General features: G+C 53.4%; 2 protein-coding genes across 11 annotated transcripts; one reads left to right on the top strand and one right to left on the bottom strand.

The window, feature by feature from the left end:
• Positions 1-4,469: 4,469 nt before the first annotated feature.
• PRRT1 (proline rich transmembrane protein 1) lies at positions 4,470-7,597 on the bottom strand. Its single transcript, XM_058553977.1, is given in 4 exon segments — positions 4,470-5,549; positions 5,719-5,904; positions 6,563-7,192; positions 7,194-7,597. Coding segments are annotated over 4 exon segments (1,041 nt in total). The 5' UTR covers positions 7,242-7,597; the 3' UTR covers positions 4,470-5,372.
• Positions 7,598-9,597: 2,000 nt separating this feature from the next.
• Positions 9,598-21,048, top strand: LOC131413804 (lysosomal thioesterase PPT2). Of its 10 annotated transcripts, none has more exons than XM_058554679.1 (15): positions 9,598-9,919; positions 10,838-11,034; positions 11,285-11,438; positions 11,900-11,995; positions 12,084-12,191; positions 12,987-13,070; positions 13,179-13,263; positions 18,958-19,086; positions 19,306-19,428; positions 19,532-19,644; positions 19,742-19,837; positions 19,944-20,114; positions 20,201-20,280; positions 20,362-20,515; positions 20,828-21,048. In XM_058554679.1, the coding sequence occupies exons 1-15, from the start codon at positions 9,904-9,906 to the stop codon at positions 20,875-20,877; spliced, it is 1,656 nt and encodes a 551-aa protein (XP_058410662.1). In that variant the 5' UTR covers positions 9,598-9,903; the 3' UTR covers positions 20,878-21,048. The 10 variants fall into 10 exon arrangements, with proteins under 10 accessions (XP_058410662.1, XP_058410663.1, XP_058410666.1 ...); XM_058554680.1 differs by having other exon boundaries at positions 9,599-9,913; XM_058554683.1 differs by having other exon boundaries at positions 9,599-9,913; positions 10,815-11,034.
• The last annotated feature ends 2 nt before the right edge of the window (positions 21,049-21,050 follow it).

Below are 21,050 nucleotides of genomic sequence, written 5' to 3'. Positions count from 1 at the left end.
GGTGCATGTGTGGATTTAACCAGGGATAAAATGTGACAGAGGGAGAGGGACCAAGAATACAGCACTGAGAGGCAATTATGGTGTTGAACTTGGGATCTACATTGGGTAATGAGGGAAGTGAAAAATTGAGGGGATCAAATAGCAGTGAAGAATGACGGAGTCAATGGATGGAAGGTCCAGGTGAGGCTGAAGAATTTTTGGAATGTGGATACTAGGTGGAGGAGGGGGTGACATGAAAAGACTGAAGAGGTTTTGGAGGGGCTGCCGTTATTGGTGGTAACCAAGGTGAAGATAGGACACGCGGAGAGAGTGGCTGGGGAGGGGGGAAAACATCATCAGAGGTGAGTAAGGCAAGGAATGGAGCAGGGTGCTGGATGGTTATCTATACAGATATTGAAGCCACCAAAAATAATGAAATGACAGAGGTGATAGTAAGCTAGGTACTGAATCTTCAATGAGTGAGGGGGAGTTATGACCCAGAATTGAATCATGGGGGAATCAGAGCTCCCAAGTAGATGTTAGAGGAGCAGAGCCTCTCCTGAAGGATGGAGTTCCTGTAAATAGAGGTACAAGAGCTAAGGGCACCATGTTTGGGGGGAGCTGAGGTAAGATGGGAAGAGAACTGAATTGGAATATGCCTCCTGAGGGAGGAGTCTGGGTGAAGAGATCTGGGAGAAGTCATTTTCATTCACTTCTTCCTCTGCCTAATTCCTTTCGATTCAACTGAGTTCAAGGACTGGTAGAAGAGGTTTTATCTGATGAAGATCTGAAAACCAGAGATAAGCCAGCTTTGGCTCCTGCCTTCAAGTAGCTCACAAGGTAAGGTGAGTACATTAAGATCTCAGGTGGGAAGAGATGGGAAAAAAATGCAGATAATGTGAACAAGGAGTGGGTTTTAGATCCAGATACCTTCCTCCTAAAGAAAGTTGCTCTGGTTGAAGCCACAATTTTTGGCCTCTCCCCTCCCCCTTGGTGGTCCCTAAAGTGCCTCTAAGCCTGTAATTCTTTTTTTTTTTTTTTTTTGTGAGGAAGATCAGCCCTGAGGTAACATCCATGCTAATCCTCCTCTTTTTTGCTGAGGAAGACCGGCTCTGAGCTAACATCTATTGCCAATCCTCCTCCTTTTTTTGTCCCCCCAAAGCCCCAGTGGATAGCTGTATGTCATAGTTGCACATCCTTCTAGTTGCTGTATGTGGGATGATGCCTCAGCATGGCCGGAGAAGTGGTGCGTAGGTGCGTGCCCAGGATCCGAACACAGGCCGCCAGTAGCAGAGCACGTGCACTTAACCGCTAAGCCACGGGCCGGCCCTAAACCTGTAATTCTTAACCTTGGCTGCCCTTTGGAACCACCTGGGATGTCTTAAAAAATATTGGTGCCCGAGTCTCACCCCCAGAGATTGTGATTTAATTGGTCTAGGATTCGATCTGAACTTTGGGAGTTTTAAATGCTCCCAGATGACTCTAATGTATAGCCAGGGATAAGAATCATTGCTCCAAGCAATGCCTAGAGGTCTGTTTAGAAACCCACTGCTTTAATCCAACCTGTAGGAGAGAGAGATTCCTTTTTGCTGGAGTGAGGGGATGAATTGATCTGGGCCTTGAAGGATAGATAAATTTTGGCCAAGTGGAGAAGCAGATGTGAAGGAGGAAAGAACACTGTGAGCAAAAGCTTAGATGTGGCCTGAAACACCTGACAAGCAGCAATTTGGTTCATAATAGGCAAAGATTGGAGAAAAAGTCTAAGATTTGAGAACAGCTGGGCAAAGACAGGAGGTGGGAATGATGAGTAATTCAGTTTGGTTGGAGATTAGGTTGAAGAGAGAAAGCCGGATGATTTTAAATTGTGGAAGGGGTTGAAGGCCAGATTAAAATTTTGTAAATAATTGAGTAAGCAATAGGGAATCTGGAAGGGCTTTTGAGCAGTGGAGTTATATGAAGTGTGTTTAGTGAGGATAACCTGACAGTAGTGTCAAGGGAGACTTGGACTAGAGAGAGAGGTAGGAAGGAGGGAGACCTGTTAGTGGAGCTGTTGCAATAATTCTAAATTGGTCATTTTTTCTGGCAAGGGCTGGAGAAAAGTTACATATTCAAAAGATATTGTGATGGTAGAACTGACTTGGTTTGACAGCGCACCAAAAGTAAAGGCAGGAGGGAGAGGGAAGAGGCATCAAGTTTTCAAATAGGGGTGCTGGGAAAATGTTGCCATTAACAGAGATAGGGAAGCAGGTTTTTGGTGGCATGTCATCAGTTTGGTTTGGAACATGCTGAGTTGAGAGGACCAGCAGCAGGTTCCATGTGGCCGTGTTCCACAGGCACCAGAAGGATGTCTGCATATAAACGTATTGGTTGGAGAATGTCTTAGTCAACTTGGGCTGCTGCAACAGAATATCATAAACTGGGTGGCATATAAACAACAGATATTTATTTCTTACAGTTCTGGAGGCTGGGAAGTCCATGATCAAAGCGCCGGCAGATTCAATGTCTGGTGAGAGTGCCCTCTGGTTTATAGATGGCCGTCTTCTAGCTATGTCCTCACATGGTGGAAGGGGCAAGGAAGCTCTCTGGGGTTTCTTTTATAAAGGCACTAATCCCATTCATGAGGGTCCACCCTCATGACCTAATCACTTCCCAAAGGCCCCACCATCACACTGGGGATTAGGTTTCAACATATGAATTTGGGGGGAACATAAACATTCAGTCTATAGCAGAGAAGCATTTGGTTAAAAATGATATCTGAGTTTGGAGTGGATGAGATTTTCAAGGGAAAGTCTCAGAGAAGGAAAAAATCCAGAGATAAACACATACGGGAAGGGAGGAGAAAAAACAAGGGGAAGAGGTGGGGAGGAGGGATGATTGGAGGTGTATGTGGAGGTGGGCCAGGGGAGATAATATGTCCCTGAACCTGGGGGAGTGGGGAATCCAGGGTCAAGGGATAAACATGGGAGTGTTCAGAGAGGCAGAGTACTCTGAAAATGCCTTTGATTTTGGCTCCTGGTAACTTCTGGTCATGGGTACTATTTGAGAGAGCAGTTTCAGCAGAATAGGGAATGGAAACATATTTCAAAGGGTTAAGAAACAGTGGGTATGAAAGGAAGACACAGACACATCTCTGACAACAATACTCCCTATTTAAAGTGGAAAAAAATGAGTAGGTGGTGAGGAAGTGGAAGCTGCAAATCTGAGTTCTTTTTTCAAGAAGTCTGGTGAGGAAGGCACATTAAACCTGAACTGTCAGAAGAACCCTTGATTTCCGTAGCCCATCTCATGTCTCCTATCTCAGTGCATGGCTTTCCTTCTAGATTATAAACTCCATGAGTTTCAGTGTTTACATCTGCTGTCTTGGAAGATTTCTCACGGGCATCCTGCATGGTGTCTGCATGTTGTATGAATGCACAAATTCAGGATAGGACCCTGTCCTGCAGGTGTACAAAACTGAGGATACCAAGTCCACTGCTGTGACATGCTGACCCTCCCCCCAAAGGCCTCCTTGTTGACCTCAGGGTAGGCAAGGGCAACTACCCCAGGTGGACTTGAGAGGCTATTGACCTCCTCCTTGGGGCTCAGCTGTAGTCTGAAGGTTTGTGTTCCCCCCCAAATCCATATGTTGAAATCCTAACGCAATTTGGTGTTATTAGGAGGTGGGGTCTTTGAGAGATGCTTAGGTCACGAGAGTAGAGCCCTCATGAATAGGATTAATATTCTTATAAAAGAGACCCCCACAGAGTTCCCTAGCCCTTTCCACCATGTGAGGACACAATGAGAAGTCTGCAACCCAGAAGAGGGCTCTCACCTGACCATGCTGGCACCCTGATCTCAGACTTCCAGCCTGCAGAACTGTGAGAAAAAAATTTCTGTTCTTTATAAGCCACTCAGTTGAAGGTATTTTTGTTATAGCAGCCAGAATGGACTGAGACAGCTTCCCACAGCTCTCTACCCCCTTTGTCTTCTCTATGCAGTACTGGAACAACACATCAGGTAGGGCTCTAATCCAAGTTGTCTGCCACCCTCTGCCCTCATGCCTGCCCGCAGGCATGAACAGGTGTGGGCAGTTGGCATCTTTTCCCTGCCCTTGCCACCCTATCCCTGACCGACTTCTTCAGAATGGTCTGCCCTCCTCTTTCCTCCTAACTTCCTGGAATTCCGGGGATAGAACCCTAGATCTCCTTGTAAATCCTCCCTCTCCAAAGCCCTAAACCCAGTCTGGTAGGGAGTGGAAAAGGTGTGCTGGGGAAAGAAATCCCCACTGAGAAGGGACTGCAAGGTCTTCCCCAGTAGGATTCCCAGGCCTACCCCTCCCTACCCCCTGTATTTGTGTCTCTCTTTCTGGTGTCCTGGGAATCTGTCTCCTCCCACTTTTGTCTCTGTCAGTTTTTTTTTTTTTTTCCCCTGCAAGGGGTGATGAGGGGAGATGAAAGAGGGAACCAGAAGAGCAGGGTCTTTGCAAGGCTGCAGTCTTTGGAATTGCGGGTGATAAATCCACGTAGTCTCTTTAATATTGTCTTTCAGAAATTCACACACACTCACACACAGATCAGAACAAGGTGGGGACTGCCAAAGGGCGTGGGGAGCGGGCCGGCTCCCTCCCGACATTGGGAGGTCTGTACCCTGGGTTCCCTTCTGCCCGGCTGCCCAGGGATTGGGATAGGTGGGAATATTTACAGCGAACGGAAACGTAATCTTCATCCCACGGTGAAGGGTACTAAACTGGGAACCTTCCAAATCTCATTCCAAAAAGCACAAAAGTAGATAGAGGTTCTGGGATTAGCGAGAAAATAGGCGGAGACCCTGGCGGAGGACAGACGAAACTGTACTAGCAAAAACGGGAGTGAGCGCGGGGCGTGGCTACCCTGGGGCTCGGCCCCCGCGCCGGGGGAAGCGGAGAAATCTGTCGGCCTCGGGGCGAGGCTTGGCGCCACAAACCCAATCACCGGACTGAATCACCCCGCGGGGAAGAAAAGAAGGCGGAGCCTGCCGACCTGGAGGCGGGGTTTTGTCAGAGCCGGGGCGGAGCCTACAGAGGAGGTGTGGCTTTAGGGACCAGTCTCCAGGCTGGGGAGCAGAGACCCACGGAGCTCGACTGGGGGTGCTGCATTTAGAGAGGGTGGGGGCCTGGAGCGACTGAGGGCCTGGCGTTTGGCAGGGATCCCGGGAAGCGGCGTCCCTGGGGGTGCGGACTTTTTCGGGGTTCCTGAGGAACTGGATTCGGATCGTGCTCGCAAGGCGAGAGGTTCCATGGAGGCCGAGTGTAGGATTTATCGAAGTTCGGTGGCCCCAGATGCGGGTGTGCAAGGCGCCCATTGGATCCAGGGCGTGATTGCAGAACGCACTTGGGAGGTCAAGGGGCGCAGGGTGGGGCCGGGCCAGGGGCATCCTTACGGATCCCAGTAGTTCTCGTGGTGCTGAGCGGCAATGATGATGACTACGGTGAGGATGGTACAGAGCACCATGGCTGCGATGCCCACTGCCAGGGAGATGAAGGAGAAGTTCCGGGCCTCACGTGAAGCGATTTCGGCCGACACCATGTCTCCACGGGCCAAGGCTGTGCGCACCTGCGGGGCAGGGGGCAGGGGTGGGAGAAAGCAGACAAGAGAACTGCTGCCTCGCCCGCAGGCCTCAGCCTCCCTCTAAGATGCTCCCCAGGACGCCCAGCACTCCCTGGGAATAAGAAAAATCGAGCGAGCCCTCCTCCCCATATGCCGCCCCTCCCCCCCTCCCCACCTGCACTGCCTTGAAGATGGCGATGATGCCCGTAGGCCAGAAGCAGCAGATGGTGGTCAGCACCGCGATGGGCATGTAGTCGTGCGGCGGGCGCCTTGGCTCCAGCAGGGCCAGCCCTGGGCCTTGGGGCGGCGGGGGGAGCGTGGAGGTTACTCCCGTTCCCCCTGGGGTCCCGCCTGCATAGGGCTGTGGAAGGAAGGTTGGGGGGAGAGGATGTCACTCTGAAACTCTCCAAGCCCACCACCATTCCGCATATGGCAGAGAGATTTTTAAAAGCATAAATCTTGTGCCTTGCTTCTCAAAGAAGCTGATCATCCACCACCCTTCCAGGACACCCATAAATTCCAACTAGGTCCCTCTCCTCCCTTCATTGCTGTCACTAACCCTATATTCTTAGGGATCTCCACACTCCCTCCCCCAAGGTATGGCCCCACCAGCACTGCCCTGGCCTCACTTCAGACCTCTCTTCTCTGCAGATACCTACCCGGCCTCTCCTACTCACTCAGTCCCAGGTTTCTTCTCCCTCCTCCTCCTCGGTTCCTAGGTTTCATGTCTCCCCCTTCCTCCAGACTGTTTCCTTCTTTCAAACCTCTGGACATCTAGGCTAAGTTCCCTTTCCCAGGCCCTGATCTCTGACCCCAACTGACCACCAGAACCCCCCACCCCTCCATTCCCAAGTCTTTTGTTAGGCCCTCCTCTCTCTAGGCTTTGGCCCAGGAACACTGCCTGGTCCCCTGGCCCTGTTTCTCTATCCCACCAGACCCCAGTGTGTCCCCAATTCCAGGTCCTGTTCCATTGTGCCCCCACCCTCCTCCTCCCAGGCCCCTGTCTGCTCCGTACTCACCGTGCCCACCGGGTAGACCGGCACGTAGGCAGTGCAAGGCTGCAGCTGTAAGGGGTAGCCGGGGGCTACGTAGCCCCCCAGTGGTAGCGTGCCTACCGCCCCCGTATGCGTGGGCACCACGAATCCTGGGGCCTGGGCAGTATGAGAGGGCGCCGGCGGCGGCGGGGCTGCGGCGGCAGGCGGCGGCGGGGGCAGTGGGCCTTCGAAGCGAGTCTCCTGCAGGTAAGGGTCGGGTGGCATGCGGGGCAAGGTAGCGCAGCCGGGTGGGGGCGCCCCGGCGGCCGGGCCAGGCGGGGCATGGTGCGGGGGCCGCGGCAGAGTGGCCGAGGATGAGGGACCGCGCTGAGCGGTGGCCGCGGAAGAAGCCAGGCCGCCTGCGCCTAAGCGCGGGAGGGTAGCGGTGCCGGACTGGTGGTAGTGGTGGTGGTGGTGATGGTGCGAGGAGGGGGCTGCCTGTGGGGGCGGGGCAGGGGGTTCGGCCGGGGGCTGGGGGGCATTGTAGGGTGGTGGAGAGGTGTGAGGGACTGAGTCAGGGAGGCCTGGAGGCGGTGAGCAGAGGAGAGGGTATGGGGAGAGAAGACAGACAGAAATGAAATAAGGAAGGGTAGGGGGTGACACAGAGGGTCAGGGATGGAGAAGGACAGTGAGAGACACAGAGAGGAAATGGGTGAGAAACCATCTCTCATTCTTGGGGCAGGAGAGGGTTGTATCTAGGCCATCTGCCCCCCCTTCTTCCTTTCAATCTAGTTTTGAGGTCACAACTCTCCTTTGCTCCTCTCCCTTCTTCAGCAAGGTGCACACAGCTTTCACCTGCAGACCCAACCTCCTATCCCCTTGGTTTTTGGCTGCCTTTGGACTTGCCTGTCTGAGCTAGTCCTGTGTATGCACATGTGTACACAGGCAACACTGTGTTATGTGCTCAGTTCAACAGTTGTATAAACATATGTAGGATGACATGTTCCACTCTGCGGTTCCTTCAGTGGAGAGGGGGTGCCCTAGCCTCTCTGGGAATCTCAGTACCTCTTTTAGGGCTGATAAAGAAGGGTCCTCTGGATTTTACTCCCCTGACAACCCCCATCTGATCATGGCTCCATATTTCCCCATGGTATGTCTCCATGCAAGCCAATGTCATGTCTATCTGTCACTCCCAGTGATGCTATCCTTGCAGTACCTGGCTGAACCTACCCTACCATTGCACTTCCCTCACCCTCTCAACCTGCCCCCTGCCCCTGTTGTTGGCAAAGGGCAGAGGCTGAGACTGGAAGGAGGAAAGGAAGAGAAGAGAGGCTTATAGAGAGAGGAGAGGGATGGGGGGGTGGGTTGAGAGATGGATAGAAAGGGAAGAAAACAGAACCATCCAATTGCGAAGGGTAAGGGAGGGGGGCTGGGAGCTAAGGATGGGGGAGAGTCAGGAGACGGTGGAGAAGAAGGGAGGTTTTGTTGTTATTTTTTACCTGACTTTTCGGATGACATGCCTGCGGTCTCGCTGGAACAGGGTCCCTGCAGCCGGAGTCGGGGTCCCCGGCTGGCCCCGGAGTCTGGGTGCGCGGATTGCGCAGCCGGCAGCAGCGCAGAGATGGAGAGATGAAGACAGCAGCGGGGGGCGGAGGGACAGCAGGGAGGGGGGGAGCTTAAAGGGACCGAGGCAAGGGAGGGGGAGCGCTTCAGACGTACCCCCACTAGGTCTCTCTCCGCTTTGGACCGCGTCTCTCCTCCTCTCACCCCGGCATTCAAGCCCCCAGTTTGGGCTCCCTTGGAGTTGTCATGGAAACAGGGAGGTAAGCAAGACCAGGCAAGGCGGGGGCGGGGTGGGGGGGGACGACTAAGGGAAGGAAGGAGGGAGAGAGAACTCTCTAGAGTCTTCCCCTCCTAGACTGGCTCTAGTGATGATATTATGGGATATATATTCAATACCCCAGTTCCCTCCGGAGCCGCTTCACCCTAGTCAGGTCTCTCTCTCCTCAGCTTCCCTCAGAGTCCCTGTAAGGTCCCAGGATCTTCTCCCAAATCTTTGGCCCTAGTTTCCCCCACTTTAGGAGGGATAACTCTGTATGAAAGAGAACGGTGTGCAGAGTTGAGACCTGCGATGGCCTGAAAAGTTCCCGGGGTTATGGCCTCACCTGCCCCCCTGGCCTGGGGTGAATCGGGAGGTATAGTGGAAAGCTCGGGTCTACAGTAGTTTGGAGGTAGTCGGGTCTCCGGAGGTGGGGGGCGAGGGGGGGGGAGGACGGAGAGAAGTGAAGAGCTCCAGGGTGAAGGAGCTGAAGAGCTTTGGGAGAAGGAGGGGATGAATCAACTGCTCATTTCAGGCAGCTGGGTTTGGGAATACTTGCTTGGTCCCTCTTTCCCTGTTAGCTTTTATTGGGCTTCTTAGAGTTCCCGGTCCCGTCAGTGTTCAGATCCATTCCTTAAATCCCACCCACCCACCACTCCCGCCGAGACGCAGCGCCACCTCCAGAGTCGGCCTTTGGACTCAGCGGTAATTGCAGTCTTTATTTGCTTATTACATCTTGGGAGCGCGTAGATGGGGAGGGGAGGTGAAGAGAGGCAGTCTACCGAGAGTTACAACTTACAGAGTTGGGCTTTTTGCAAAACCACAGCCGGGGAATTATTTCCCACTCTCACTCCCACCTTTAGACTAGTACTTCTCAGCCCCCACCTGAGGCAGTCGCTCTCCTGGGCTGTGTCCTTCCCCTCCGTGTCCATGCGGGGACGACTGGGCTGTACAGAGGCCCTCGCCAGGGCCAGTGCCAGGCCCAGAGATTTAAATCACGGTCCCGTACCGGTCGTTCGGGTTTCTAAGGCGTTCTCGTGGGCCTTTAACCCCCTACCCCCACCCATCCTCACTTTACAGAACTCGGGGGGCAAATTGGTTTTATTGAGAGAGACTTTGACCGGCAAAGCCCTAGTGAACAGGGGCGGGGGGGGGGGGGAGTGGCGTTCAGACAAGCTGCGAAATCCTTTTCTCTAGGGAAATGTCTTTAATGCTAAGTAAAAGCCCTAACCGGGGCACCTAGATATCGGATAGGGGTTGCAGGCGCAGAAATGAGGGACGCCTGGAGCTCGGAAGTTTGGATCCGGTGGGAGGGTCTGGGTCGGAAGCCGCGCACAAAGAGCTCCCTGCTAAGTGCTGGATGGTGGGGGTCGCTCAGGTTGACAGTCTGGTCGTAACCACGCAAGCGTTGAGTCAGCGCTGCCCCAGGGGCGCCCCTGGGGGCTGGGTCGTCTATGGAGCGGAGTGGAGTAGGGCAGGGGAAACTGGGCCAGGCTGCACTTTTAGCTCGAGGAGCCTCGAGGACTCTCCGCGTCTCTAGAGACAAGGACACTACACGCACTTCAGAATGAAGAGTTGTAAGAGTATTGACCTGGGGCAGCCGGGCGGGCAGGGTGTGGGGGTGGGGTCCGCCTGGGCTGGTTTCAGCCCTCCTCCCGCGGACGACGAAATGCGGAGGATGGCTTTCCCCAGTCTATCCGCCAGCGCCCCCCTGGGGAAACAGAACTTCGTGTTCCGCTGCGGAGCCGGACGCCTGAATTGAGTAGTTGGGCGAATCAAGGCAGGGAAATCGGACTCCTGGGTCGCTGGTGCAGCAGAGCCTGGAGAGCCTTCTTTCGATTCCTAGGATATGTTTGCTGCTTCTTCCTCTCCCCACCGTTTAAATGGATCGCTCCGCCTATCTCCTCCCCCGCTCCTAGGGTGCAGTGGAATGTTCCATTGCCCCTCCGGTCCCGGGCCTGCGTTGCAGGGGACGCAGGCACGGTTGCCAGGGAAAGCCCCGGACGTGACGGCTAAGCGCGACCCCGAGCAGCCTCCCCTCTCCCATCCATCATTCCCCTGCGCGCGCTGTCCTCACACCCTTCCCCTCCCCCCACCCCGTGGGTTCCAGACGAGGGAGAAGTAAACAGCTGACGGAGCGAGGCTTACGGACCCAGGCCAGGTGGGAGTTTGCACTCTCCAGGAGGCCTGCGCTGCTGCTCAGGGGTCTTTCTGGCAAAACCCCAGGTCGTGCATGGCTAGGATGATGCTTTAGGAAGATCCCGGGCCTAGGGACCGAGTCCATGCTGAATTGGGGGCGGGGCTTCGGGTGCACGTAGGTGCGTCTGCGTGGTAGGGGCGTGTGCTTATGGGGAGAGAACTGGAGTAAGTTAAAAGTAGGTTATTTTGTGACAAGTACCCGGTGTGGGCACGGGCGGGGGAGGCTTGATTGCCAGGCGTCTGTTCCGAGGGGAAGGGGTTTTGTCATCTCTCTCACAGGCCCTCATCAACCCCCTTCTCAGGCGGGAGCATGCTGGGGCTCCGGGGGCCGCGGCTCCCCGCGGCGGGGATCCTGCTCCTGTTGCTGTTCCTGCTGCTGCTGCTGCTGCTGCCCGCAGCCCCTGCGCCCCATCGCGCTTCCTACAAGCCGGTCATTGTGGTGCACGGGCTCTTTGACAGCTCGTATAGCTTCCGCCACCTGCTGGAATACATCAACGAGGTCTGGCAGGGGACACTCGGATGTGGGGCGTTGGAGGCTTCAACAGTGGCTGGGAGGGAGAATGCGGAACTGAAAGCCACCCCTGTGGGCTTGCCCAGGTCCTCGGGGAGCTGGTGCTGGCATGGGGGGGATAAATGGGGGACGAGATCCCTGGTTCTAGGGGGCACAATAGGCATGTGGGCGCTGGCCAGGGGTTGTGTAGAGGGGCTTCGTAGTCCATCCCTGTTGCAGCATTGCCCCCTTCCCACAGACACACCCCGGGACTGTGGTGACAGTGCTCGATCTCTTCGATGGGAGAGAGAGCTTGCGGCCCCTGTGGGAACAGGTGCAAGGGTTCGGAGAGGCTGTGGCCCCCATCATGGCAAAGGCCCCTCAAGGGGTGCATCTCATCTGCTACTCGCAGGGTAGGCACCCTCCCCCACAACTCCTAAGCTCTATCTGAGGCTTGATCCTTATCTGAGGGATGCTTCCTAGTGTCCCCTTTTCTGAACTACGTTGCTCCAACCAGAGCCCTGGTACCTGAGCCCTCCTTTTCTGACTTCCCTCAGCACCTGGGTCTTATCTCTGTGTGTGCCTGAATGGGTGGGAGGCTCCGTGCGCGGCTGCCCCATCTTTCCCCATTACTCATGGTTCTTGGACATAAGGGATAATGGGGCAGTGAAAAGCACCCTAGAGTTAGAGTCAGAAGACCCAGAATCTAATTCTGACTCTGTCACTTACATGACATGGGACTGTTTGCCACAGGGTGAGCCTGTGTTCTCTGGGCCTCGGTCTCCTTTACGTACATTGTGGTGGTGGGGGGTAGAGTGGGGAGGCTGTTGGCCTGGCTGTCCCTAAGTCCTTGCCCAATGTGGTCTGCCTACAGGGGGCCTGGTGTGCCGGGCACTGCTCTCTGTGATGGATGAGCACAATGTGGATTCTTTCATCTCTCTCTCATCTCCACAGATGGGGCAGTATGGAGGTGAGTGAGCATTGTTGGCTCCATAGGGGGCCCTGAGTTTGGGGGTCACAAAGGTTTGGGGCCACTTGGCTTGCTGTTCTCTTGCCAGACACAGACTATTTGAAGTGGCTGTTCCCCACCTCCATGAGGTCAAACCTCTACCGGATCTGCTATAGCCCCTGGGGCCAGGAATTCTCCATCTGCAACTACTGGCACGGTGAGTAGGGGATGCCAAACTGGGGCCTCCATGAAGAGGGCACCCTGGAGGGTAGGGCCTGCTGCTCCCCCCTCCCATAACCAATAGCAGTGATAATGATGATAACTTACATTGATTGAGCACTTACTATGTGAACAGGCACTGTTCAAAATGCTTTATGTGTATCACCTACTGCCTCAGAGAGTATAGTCTGGGGCAGGAGTTGGCAAACTCTTTCTTAAAGGGCCAGATAGTAACTATTTTTGGTTTTGCAGGCCATATAGACTCTGTCCACAACTACTCAATTCTGCTACACTGTGTGAAAGCAGCCACACACCATATGGAAATGAATGTCTTTGTTCCAATAAAACTTGATTTACAGAAGCAAGCAGTGGGCTGGATTTGGCCCATGAATCATAGTTTGCAGATGCCTAGTGCAGTTTTTAAGACCATGGATGCTGAGTCCAAACTACATGGGCTGGAAGTCTGACCCTGTTGGATGACTTTGGCTGTAACAACCTTTCTGTGACTCATTTTTCCTCATCTGTAAAATAATAATATAGTACTTACCTTATAGGGTGGTTGTGCGATTAAATAAATGAATGAGTGTAATGTTCTTTGAACAGTACCTGGCTCATAGTAGGTGCTAGATAAAGGTGTTTGCTGTCATGTTTGCAATTATTATTATTGCCAGTATTATATTATTATGCACCTTGTCTGTTAGTTACTATAGCCTCCTAATTGGTCTTCCAGCCTCTGGTCTTGCCTCCTCTCCCTGCTTCCCTGACTATCTTTCTAACTGCTGTTTGTACCCAGACCCCCACCACGATGACTTGTACCTCAATGCCAGCAGCTTCCTGGCCCTGATCAATGGGGAAAGAGACCATCCCAATGCCACTGGTGAGACCCTAGGCTCTCTTTTTGAGCTTTTCTGACCCTCCGTGTTCCCCTCTCCAACCTGACCTGACCCCTGTGACTAACACAGGCTCTCTTCTTCCCAACCTGCAGCATGGCGGAAGAACTTTCTTCGTGTGGGCCGCCTGGTGCTGATTGGGGGCCCTGATGATGGTGTTATTACCCCTTGGCAATCCAGGTAATAAGGGACTGCTTGGCTTAGAGTACCCCCTAACCCCTACCAATCTTCATCTCATGCCTAAAACTGGCCTGCTCCTCCCACTGTTCAGTTAATGTCCCCCACCCTCCATTTATCCTGTCACCCGAGACCAAAACCTGGGAGTCATCCCCAACCCCTTGTCTCTAGAACTCACTAGGTCCTGCTGAGTCTGCTTCCTCTCCATCCCTACCACCTCTGTTCTGTAAAAGCTTTAACTTTGAAATAATTAGAGATGCATAGGAAGTTGCAAAGATAGTTTGCAACTGTGTATCCTGCGCCCAGTTTCCCCCAGTGGTTACATCCTATGTACCTATTGCAAAACCAGGAAATTGATATTGGTATGATATGTGTGTATAGTTCCATGCCATCGTACTACATTTCCTACCACCTCATTTACTTACCTGCACTATTGTAATAGCCTCCAGCCTCATCCCCTCCATCCTATTCCTCAGGAAAATCCATGGCTCCAAGGCACTATGTGCTTGCTTCTGTTACAGATCATCGTGAGTGATCTGAAATGTCACCTGATCTACTTTAGTCACTCCACAAATACTCATTGAGCATTGTGTGCCCAGGCACCGTTCTGGGCCCTGGGGATGCAGCGATAAATGAAAGAATAGTCCCTGCTGTTATGTAGCTTATATTCTAGTAGGGAAGACAGATAATAAATGTAAATATATATGTCAGGTGGTGATAAAATAAGGCAGGGAAGGGATTAGAGGATGACTGGAGCCTCTTTTAGATAGTGGCCAGAGAAGTCGTCCTGGAAGAGTTGGCATTTGAGCAGAGACTGAAGGAAGTGAGGGAAGGAGTTGTGCAACAATCTGGGGGAAGAACAACCCAGGGAGAACGAGTAGCACCTGCAAAGGCCCTGGGGCAGGTATGAGTAATAAGGAGGCCAGTGCGGCTAAAGCACAGGGAGGTGGGGAGCAGGTAGGAGAGGAGGTGAAAGAGGTAGCAGGGAGCCAGTCACGTTGAACCTTTGTAGGGCAAAGTAAGGCCGTTGATTTTCTTTTTTTTCTAAAACATATAATGTAAAATTTACCATTTTTAGGTGTACAGTTCAGTGGCATTAAGTACATTCACATTGTTGTGTAACCATCACCACCATCCATCTCCAGAACTTTTTTTTTCTTCCCAAACTGAAACTCCACACCCATTAAACAATAACTTGTCATCCCTGCCTCCACCCGCCCCTGGCAACCACGGCCCTTGATTCTTTATTCTGAGCGAGATGGGAAGGCATTAGACAGTTTTGAGTGAAGGAGTAAATGCCCCTTATACAGTAAGGGATGGGATTGATTTATATCATCTCATTTCACATCTACAACAACCCTGTGAAGATAGTAATAGCTCACGGTTACATAGCACTTTTTATGTACCAAGGCACTATTCTATGTATTTTTCAAGTAGAGCTCCTTTAATCCTCACAACAACCCTATTGGGTAATTACGATTATCCTCATTTGACATATAAGGAAAGTTAGGTGCAAAGAGATTAAATAACTTACCTACATTCATAGAGTTAGTAAGTGGTCATCAGGCTATCTGACTTAACCACAATATTTTACTTTCTCTCTACAAAGGAGGTATTCTTATATAGGACAAAGAGGATATGTAACACGCTCAAATGCACACAGTGGGGAGAGTGCGTGGCAGAGCTGGAGTTCAAATCCAGGTCTCTGTGCCCCTACTGCTTCCTACACCTAATGAAATTCAGCCCCTCGACATGGCATCCAGGCCTCCAGCCCAGCTCCCCCATGTACCCAGTCGTGCCTCACCTCTGCCTTTGTTCTTGCTGTTCCATTTGCCTGGGACAGCCTTCCCTCATCCCGGGTCATTGCTGGGAAGCCTTTATTGATGCTCTAAAACTAGGGCAGAGGCCTCTCTGCTCCCATAGCCCACTGGACTCAATACTATTAGCATTTGTTCAGTTATTCACGGTCAGCATCCACTCTGAGCCCATGCCAGTTAAATATTCTTAATTTAAAAATTTTTAAGGCCTTTTCATTTAGAAATAATTTCATACTTAAGAAGTTACCAAAGTAGTACAAAGCAATCTTGTATACTCTTCACCTAGATTCCCCAAGTGTTAACATTTTACCATGTTTACATTAGCATCCTCTCTCTATGTATTTAGTGTGTGTGTGTGAAACATTTGAGAGTAGGTTACAAACATGTCTCTTTAACCCTAAAACTTCAGCATGTATATTTCCTATATACAGGACATTCTTTTACAGATCCACAGTATAATTATCAAAATCAGGAAATTAACACTGATATGGTATTCTGTAGACCTCAAATTTTTCCAGTTGTGTTTATAGAAAAAAAAATCCAGTGCAAGAGCCAACTCAGAATCACGTGTGGCATTTAGTTGTCATGACTCTTTAGTCTCTTCATCTGGAACACTTCCTCAGTCTTTGTCCATGACATTGATATTTTTGAAGTGTATGGGCCAGCTATTTTGTAGACTGTCCCTCAGTTTGGGTTTGTTGGCTGTTTCCTTGTGATTAGATTCAGGTTATGCATTTTTTTTGTGTGTGTGAGGAAGATCAGCCCTGAGCTAACATCCGTGCTAATCCTCCTCTTTTTGCTGAGGAAAACCGGCTCTGAGCTAACATCTATTGCCAATCCTCCTTTTTTTCCCCCAAAGCCCCAGTAGATAGTTGTATGTCATAGTTGCACATCTTTCTAGTTGCTGTATGTGGGACGTGGCCTCAGCATGGCCGGAGAAGCGGTGCGTCGGTGCGCGCCTGGGATCCGAACCCGGGTCTCCAGTAGCAGAGTGCGCGCACTTAACCGCTAAGCCTTGGGGCTGGCCCAGGTTATGCATTTTTGATGGGAATTCTATAGAAGTGGTGCCATGTCCTCAGTGCATCACCTCATGAGGTACAGGATACCCAGTTAAATATTTTGAGTGTCTTGCCTGCTGCCTGTCTCCCCAACAGGCCATGAGTTCTTGACCCTAGGCTACCTTGATTTTCTTCAGCTCCCCTGATAACCTGCCTCACGCCTCCAATCTCTTTGTAGCTTCTTTGGTTTCTATGATGCAAATGAGACAGTCTTGGAGATGGAGGAACAACTGGTGAGCCCCCTGAGATTACTTCCCCTGTCTTCATGCACCGTCCCACCTCAGTCTATAGCCCTCCCTGCCAATGACCCTTGAACTTAAAGGTTTACACTGTGGGGAGGAGGCCCGGGGCACCAGCAGTAACTCACTTTGTCTCTCCCTGTGTCTTTCTTCCATGCCCCTTTGCCCACCTCGAAGGTTTATCTGCGAGATTCTTTTGGGTTGAAGACTCTCTTGGCGCGGGGGGCCATTGTGAGGTGTCCGATGGCTGGGATCTCCCACACGGCCTGGCACTCCAACCGCACCCTTTATGAGACATGTATTGAACCTTGGCTCTCCTGAGGACGTCCCCCAGGGATCCCCCAGGATCTCCCTGGCCCAGACACCAAGTGGTGGCCTTGGAAAGCAGATGTCAGGCTCTGGTGTGCCTGTGACCACCTCATTGCTCCCACACTGCCCTTACCAACCAGGGCTCCCAAGACCTGCCTCCTCTGCTCCTCCATGAATGACAAATCCTGGTCTTCCCCACCTCATGTTCTCTCACTGGGGGGTTGCTCCATGCTCTCCCATCTTCCCAAGGCCTTGGTTGGGAAGTGAGAAACCAGGTTTTAACTTGTGGCTGCTCCTGCTGCTGCTGCTCCTCTGTCTCTGGCTCTACAGGAGGAGAACCCAGCCCCTGCCCACCACAGGGGTCTCCTTCCAGGCCACTCAGGACATTTTTAGCTTCTGGTCTCCTATGTTCCCTTTTCCTCTGAACTCCCTGTCGTCAGTGCTCCCAACCCCCAGGAAGAGACTGCCCATGAGAGTGGGGTTCTGAGGCTCCCCTATGGGGACAGTTCCGTTCTTGAAGTGTCAGTGTTGGGGAATATCTGTGGCCTGCGAGGCCCATCTCAGGTTTGGGGATCCCCCAGTCCCTATGTTCAGTGTTGGGGTACCCCTGGGAGCCTAGTTTCTTTGAGGCCCCAGCCCCTCTTTTATCTACCCTTGAATGGGTGTTACCCCTGTATTTATGGAAATAAAGTTCCATTTCCTCAGTGTGGCTTGGCTCATTTCCAGGTGAGGGGGACCTGGCTCCCCAAGGAGGGTGGGGTTGGAGAGCCTGAGGCCTGGGTACCCGGATGCTTGGTATGGGGTGGGACCCCCTTGGTGTTTCCGTTCTCTCAATGCCCATTCTGTGTGGGTTCCTGATTCTCTGCGGGTTCTTTCCTGCTGAGGACAATTCTCTTCCTGTCCCAGCGTAAGATTGGGGGGCTGAGCCCAGGGCTCCCTTGGTGTGCCCCTGCCTCATGAGTGGAATGCGCCCGCCACCCCAAGGCTAGACGAGGGGGCTAAGGGTCAGGGTGGGCATTTGTTGTGCCCCTTTTTGACCTTTGTAGGCCAGAGCTGGGTGAGGGGCTGGACAATGAGCCGCCTCTTCCTTGAAAGAAGGAATTTTGGTGGAGACAATAGGGCCCTGTCTGCTCTGACATGGGGGGGCGGTAGCCGACTCAACTCTGCTCCCCCAGGCTCTAACAAATGTCATCGAGAAATGGGGGCAATTTTCCCCTAGTGCCCTCAGCTGCCCTCCTGCCCCTTTGTGACGACTTGCCCTTCTTTCTTTTCTCAGCTGATCTTGCTTCTTCTCCCATGACCTGACCCTGCTTTGTTCTCTGCCAGCTCTGTCTCTCTCCTTGCCCCCCAGTCCTCCCCCAGTCTGTGTTGGGTTGAAGTGGGAGGCAAGGGCCAGGGATACTGGTGGTGTTATAGAGCCAGTGGCCTCTGCTGATTTGGGGGGTCCGGAAATAAGGGGCCCCAGTGAGTTGGGAAGATACTTCTAGGGGGCCCTTTGCTGGGGTGGGGGTGAGGGTAGTGGGACTTAGACCCACTGAGCTGACCAAGCTGGAGCTCTGGAAGAGGCTTGTGGGAGGGGGCAGGAATGGGAGGACTCTGTCTGGCCCAGCCCCTCCTCTCCCTTGCAGCCTGCCCAGCCCGCCCACCAGTCTGAGCTGCTGCTGCTGAGGCTGGTCTGCCTGAAGTCTCCGGGAGAGAGGGAAAGAGGTGGGGAGAGAATGTCAATGGGGAAAGAGTGGGGGTCACTCAGCCTTGGAGGGAATGTGAGTAGGGGGGTGTTGTCTCAGTGAGGGCGTGGTTCCGGGATGTGAGTGGTGGTGTGGGCATGAGGGTAGTAGGAATATGTTTAAGGTGTGGAGTTTCCAGGCACGTGAGTTTGTGTGCAAGGTGTGGGGGTGTATATGGTGACTATCTGAGGTTTTGAGGTAGGAAGATTATGAAGAGGACATGTCAGAGATAGGAGGGTCATGAGGGGAAAGTTTACTGTGTATGTGTAGAGAGGATTACATATAGATAGGTTGGAGGGGAGGTGGGGGGAAGGTGTCAGGGTATGGGCTTGTATGATGCTGCATGGACCATGATGTGCTGAAGGAAGGGGTGGTGTTGGTTAAATGTACACACAGGTGCAGACAATCCTGGTGGCTACTGCAAGTGTGTACAAATGAACGTCCTGCCCCCCCTTAGAAGGCACCAGCAGACTGCTCTTGGAGGGCTGGAGCTAGAGAAGTTAATAGGAGAGGGGAAGAGCCTCCATTAACCTCTTCTTGCCTGCAGCCGACAGAGTCTGGAGTCAAGGAGAATCATGAGGTCCAGGGCTGAGCTGTGCACTCGCTTAGGCGGACTCTCATTCCTTCTGCTACTGATGTCTGGCGAGGGGGCCAAGGGTGAATCCTTCAAAGAGAGGTGACAACAGATGGGGCAGGGCCAGGGATGAGGTCTTCAGGAAACCTGCTGGGGGTGGGGCTTCACGGGTGGCAAAACAAAGTTAAAAGTTTAGAATGGGGGTGAAGCTGTCACTTCGAGGGGGCGGGGGGCTCAGTGGAGCCTTGAGGGAAGTGGGACTTCTGGCTCCCCAGGGCCTGGCCTACTCAGTGTCTCCCACCTTCTCCCGCATGGGTGCAGTCAGGGAGTCTGCTCCAAGCAGACGCTGGTGGTCCCGCTCCGTTACAACGAGTCCTACAGCAAACCAGTGTATAAGCCCTACCTGACTCTCTGTGCTGGAAGGCGCATCTGCAGCACCTACAGGTGAGAGATGGGAAGCCTAGTCTCCAAGGTCCCTCAAGAGGAACCCCAAGAACCCCGACCAGGACCCATTTGCCAGTGTCCAGAGCCGGGTGCTGTGTTCCAGGACCACTTACCACGTGGCGTGGCGCGAGGTGAGGAGGGAGGTGCAGCAGATCCATGCTGTGTGCTGCCAGGGCTGGAAAAAGCGGCATCCGGGAGCACTCACCTGTGATGAAGGTGAGGCTGGGTCTTCCCAGGCCTCGGGTGAGGAGAGCCCAGCGAGGCTGGGGAGCTGGGCTGTGGTCCCATTCTGAACCCTCTTCCTGGCCTGCAGCCATCTGCGCCAAGCCCTGCCTGAATGGAGGCGTTTGCGTTCGGCCAGACCAGTGCGAGTGTGCCCCTGGCTGGGGTGGGAAGCACTGTCACGTGGGTGAGTTGGCTAGCCCTCCCCCAGGGGTGGTGCGGGGAGCTCCCTGTCCACCGGGGCGCTTGCCCCCGCCCCATCCCCTCAGCCCCCTCGTCTTTCCGGTAACTAGATGTGGATGAATGTAGGACTGGCGTCACCCTCTGCTCCCACCGTTGCCTCAACACGGCAGGCAGCTTCACCTGTGGCTGCCCCCATGGCTTGGTGCTGGGCCCTGATGGGCGCACCTGTGCAGAGGGGTCTTCAGAGCCCCCAACCGGTGCCAGTATCCTCAGCGTGGCGGGTGAGCAGGCGGGAGTATGGGCAGCGGGGAAGGCCTAGGGCCAGCAGCAGGGCCCCCGGCTGTGGTCATGCTTTCCTTTGTACCAGTTCGGGAAGTGGAACATGATGAGCGCGCCCTGAGGCGGGAGATTCGCGAGCTGCGAGGACGCCTGGAGCGGCTGGAACAGGTACGTGGAGGTGCCTGTGGCCAAGCCTGCAGGGCAGGGTGCGCCCCATTCCCCAACACCCTGAGGCTTCTTTCCTTGTAGTGGGCTGGACAGGCAGGGGCCTGGGTCCGAGCGGTGCTGCCCATGCCACCTGAAGAACTACAGCCCGAACAGGTGGCAGAGCTGTGGGGCCGGGGCGACAGGATCGAGTCTCTCAGTGACCAGGTGCTGCTGCTGGAGGAGAGGCTAGGCGCCTGTGAGTCCTCATGCCCCTCTCTGCTAGGACCCCCATGCCCCGACAACTGCCCCCAGCTTTTCCTGACATATTTCCCCAATTTAGTTTTCTCTCTTTTCCTGAAACCCTTCCCCCAACACTCACTCTCCCCATACCTTCCCCAGATGCCCGCACTTTACCACCCTTTCTGGTATCCTGTCTCCAGCCCCGTGGTTCCATTTATTGTTGGGTGAGAGCGTCAGTCTCTCCAAGTGCCCACCGTCCACTCTGGGCTGGAGGCAGCCCCGGAGGTCCACTGCCAACGTGTCTGCCTATCTCCTTGTCATTAACCAGGCTCCTGTGAGGACAACAGTCTGGGCCCAGGCCTCAATCGGCGGAGATAAGGAACCTCTGCAGAGCCCTAACCCCCTAATTTATACAGAAAACTGGACCCACTAATCCTCTGGGATTGGCCACCATGGGAGCTGCAGATAAGGTTATCTGTCACTAAGGAGTAACAAGCAACGGAAACGTCAGAGAGCTGAAGAAAGGGGGAAGGATGGTTGTCTTGGCCTAT

This window comes from Diceros bicornis, chromosome 14 (genome assembly GCF_020826845.1).
Source record: "Diceros bicornis minor isolate mBicDic1 chromosome 14, mDicBic1.mat.cur, whole genome shotgun sequence".
NCBI classification, from domain to species: domain Eukaryota; kingdom Metazoa; phylum Chordata; class Mammalia; order Perissodactyla; family Rhinocerotidae; genus Diceros; species Diceros bicornis.
The sequence above is the reverse complement of the archived record's forward strand: the minus strand, read 5'-3'. Positions and strand labels throughout refer to the sequence as shown.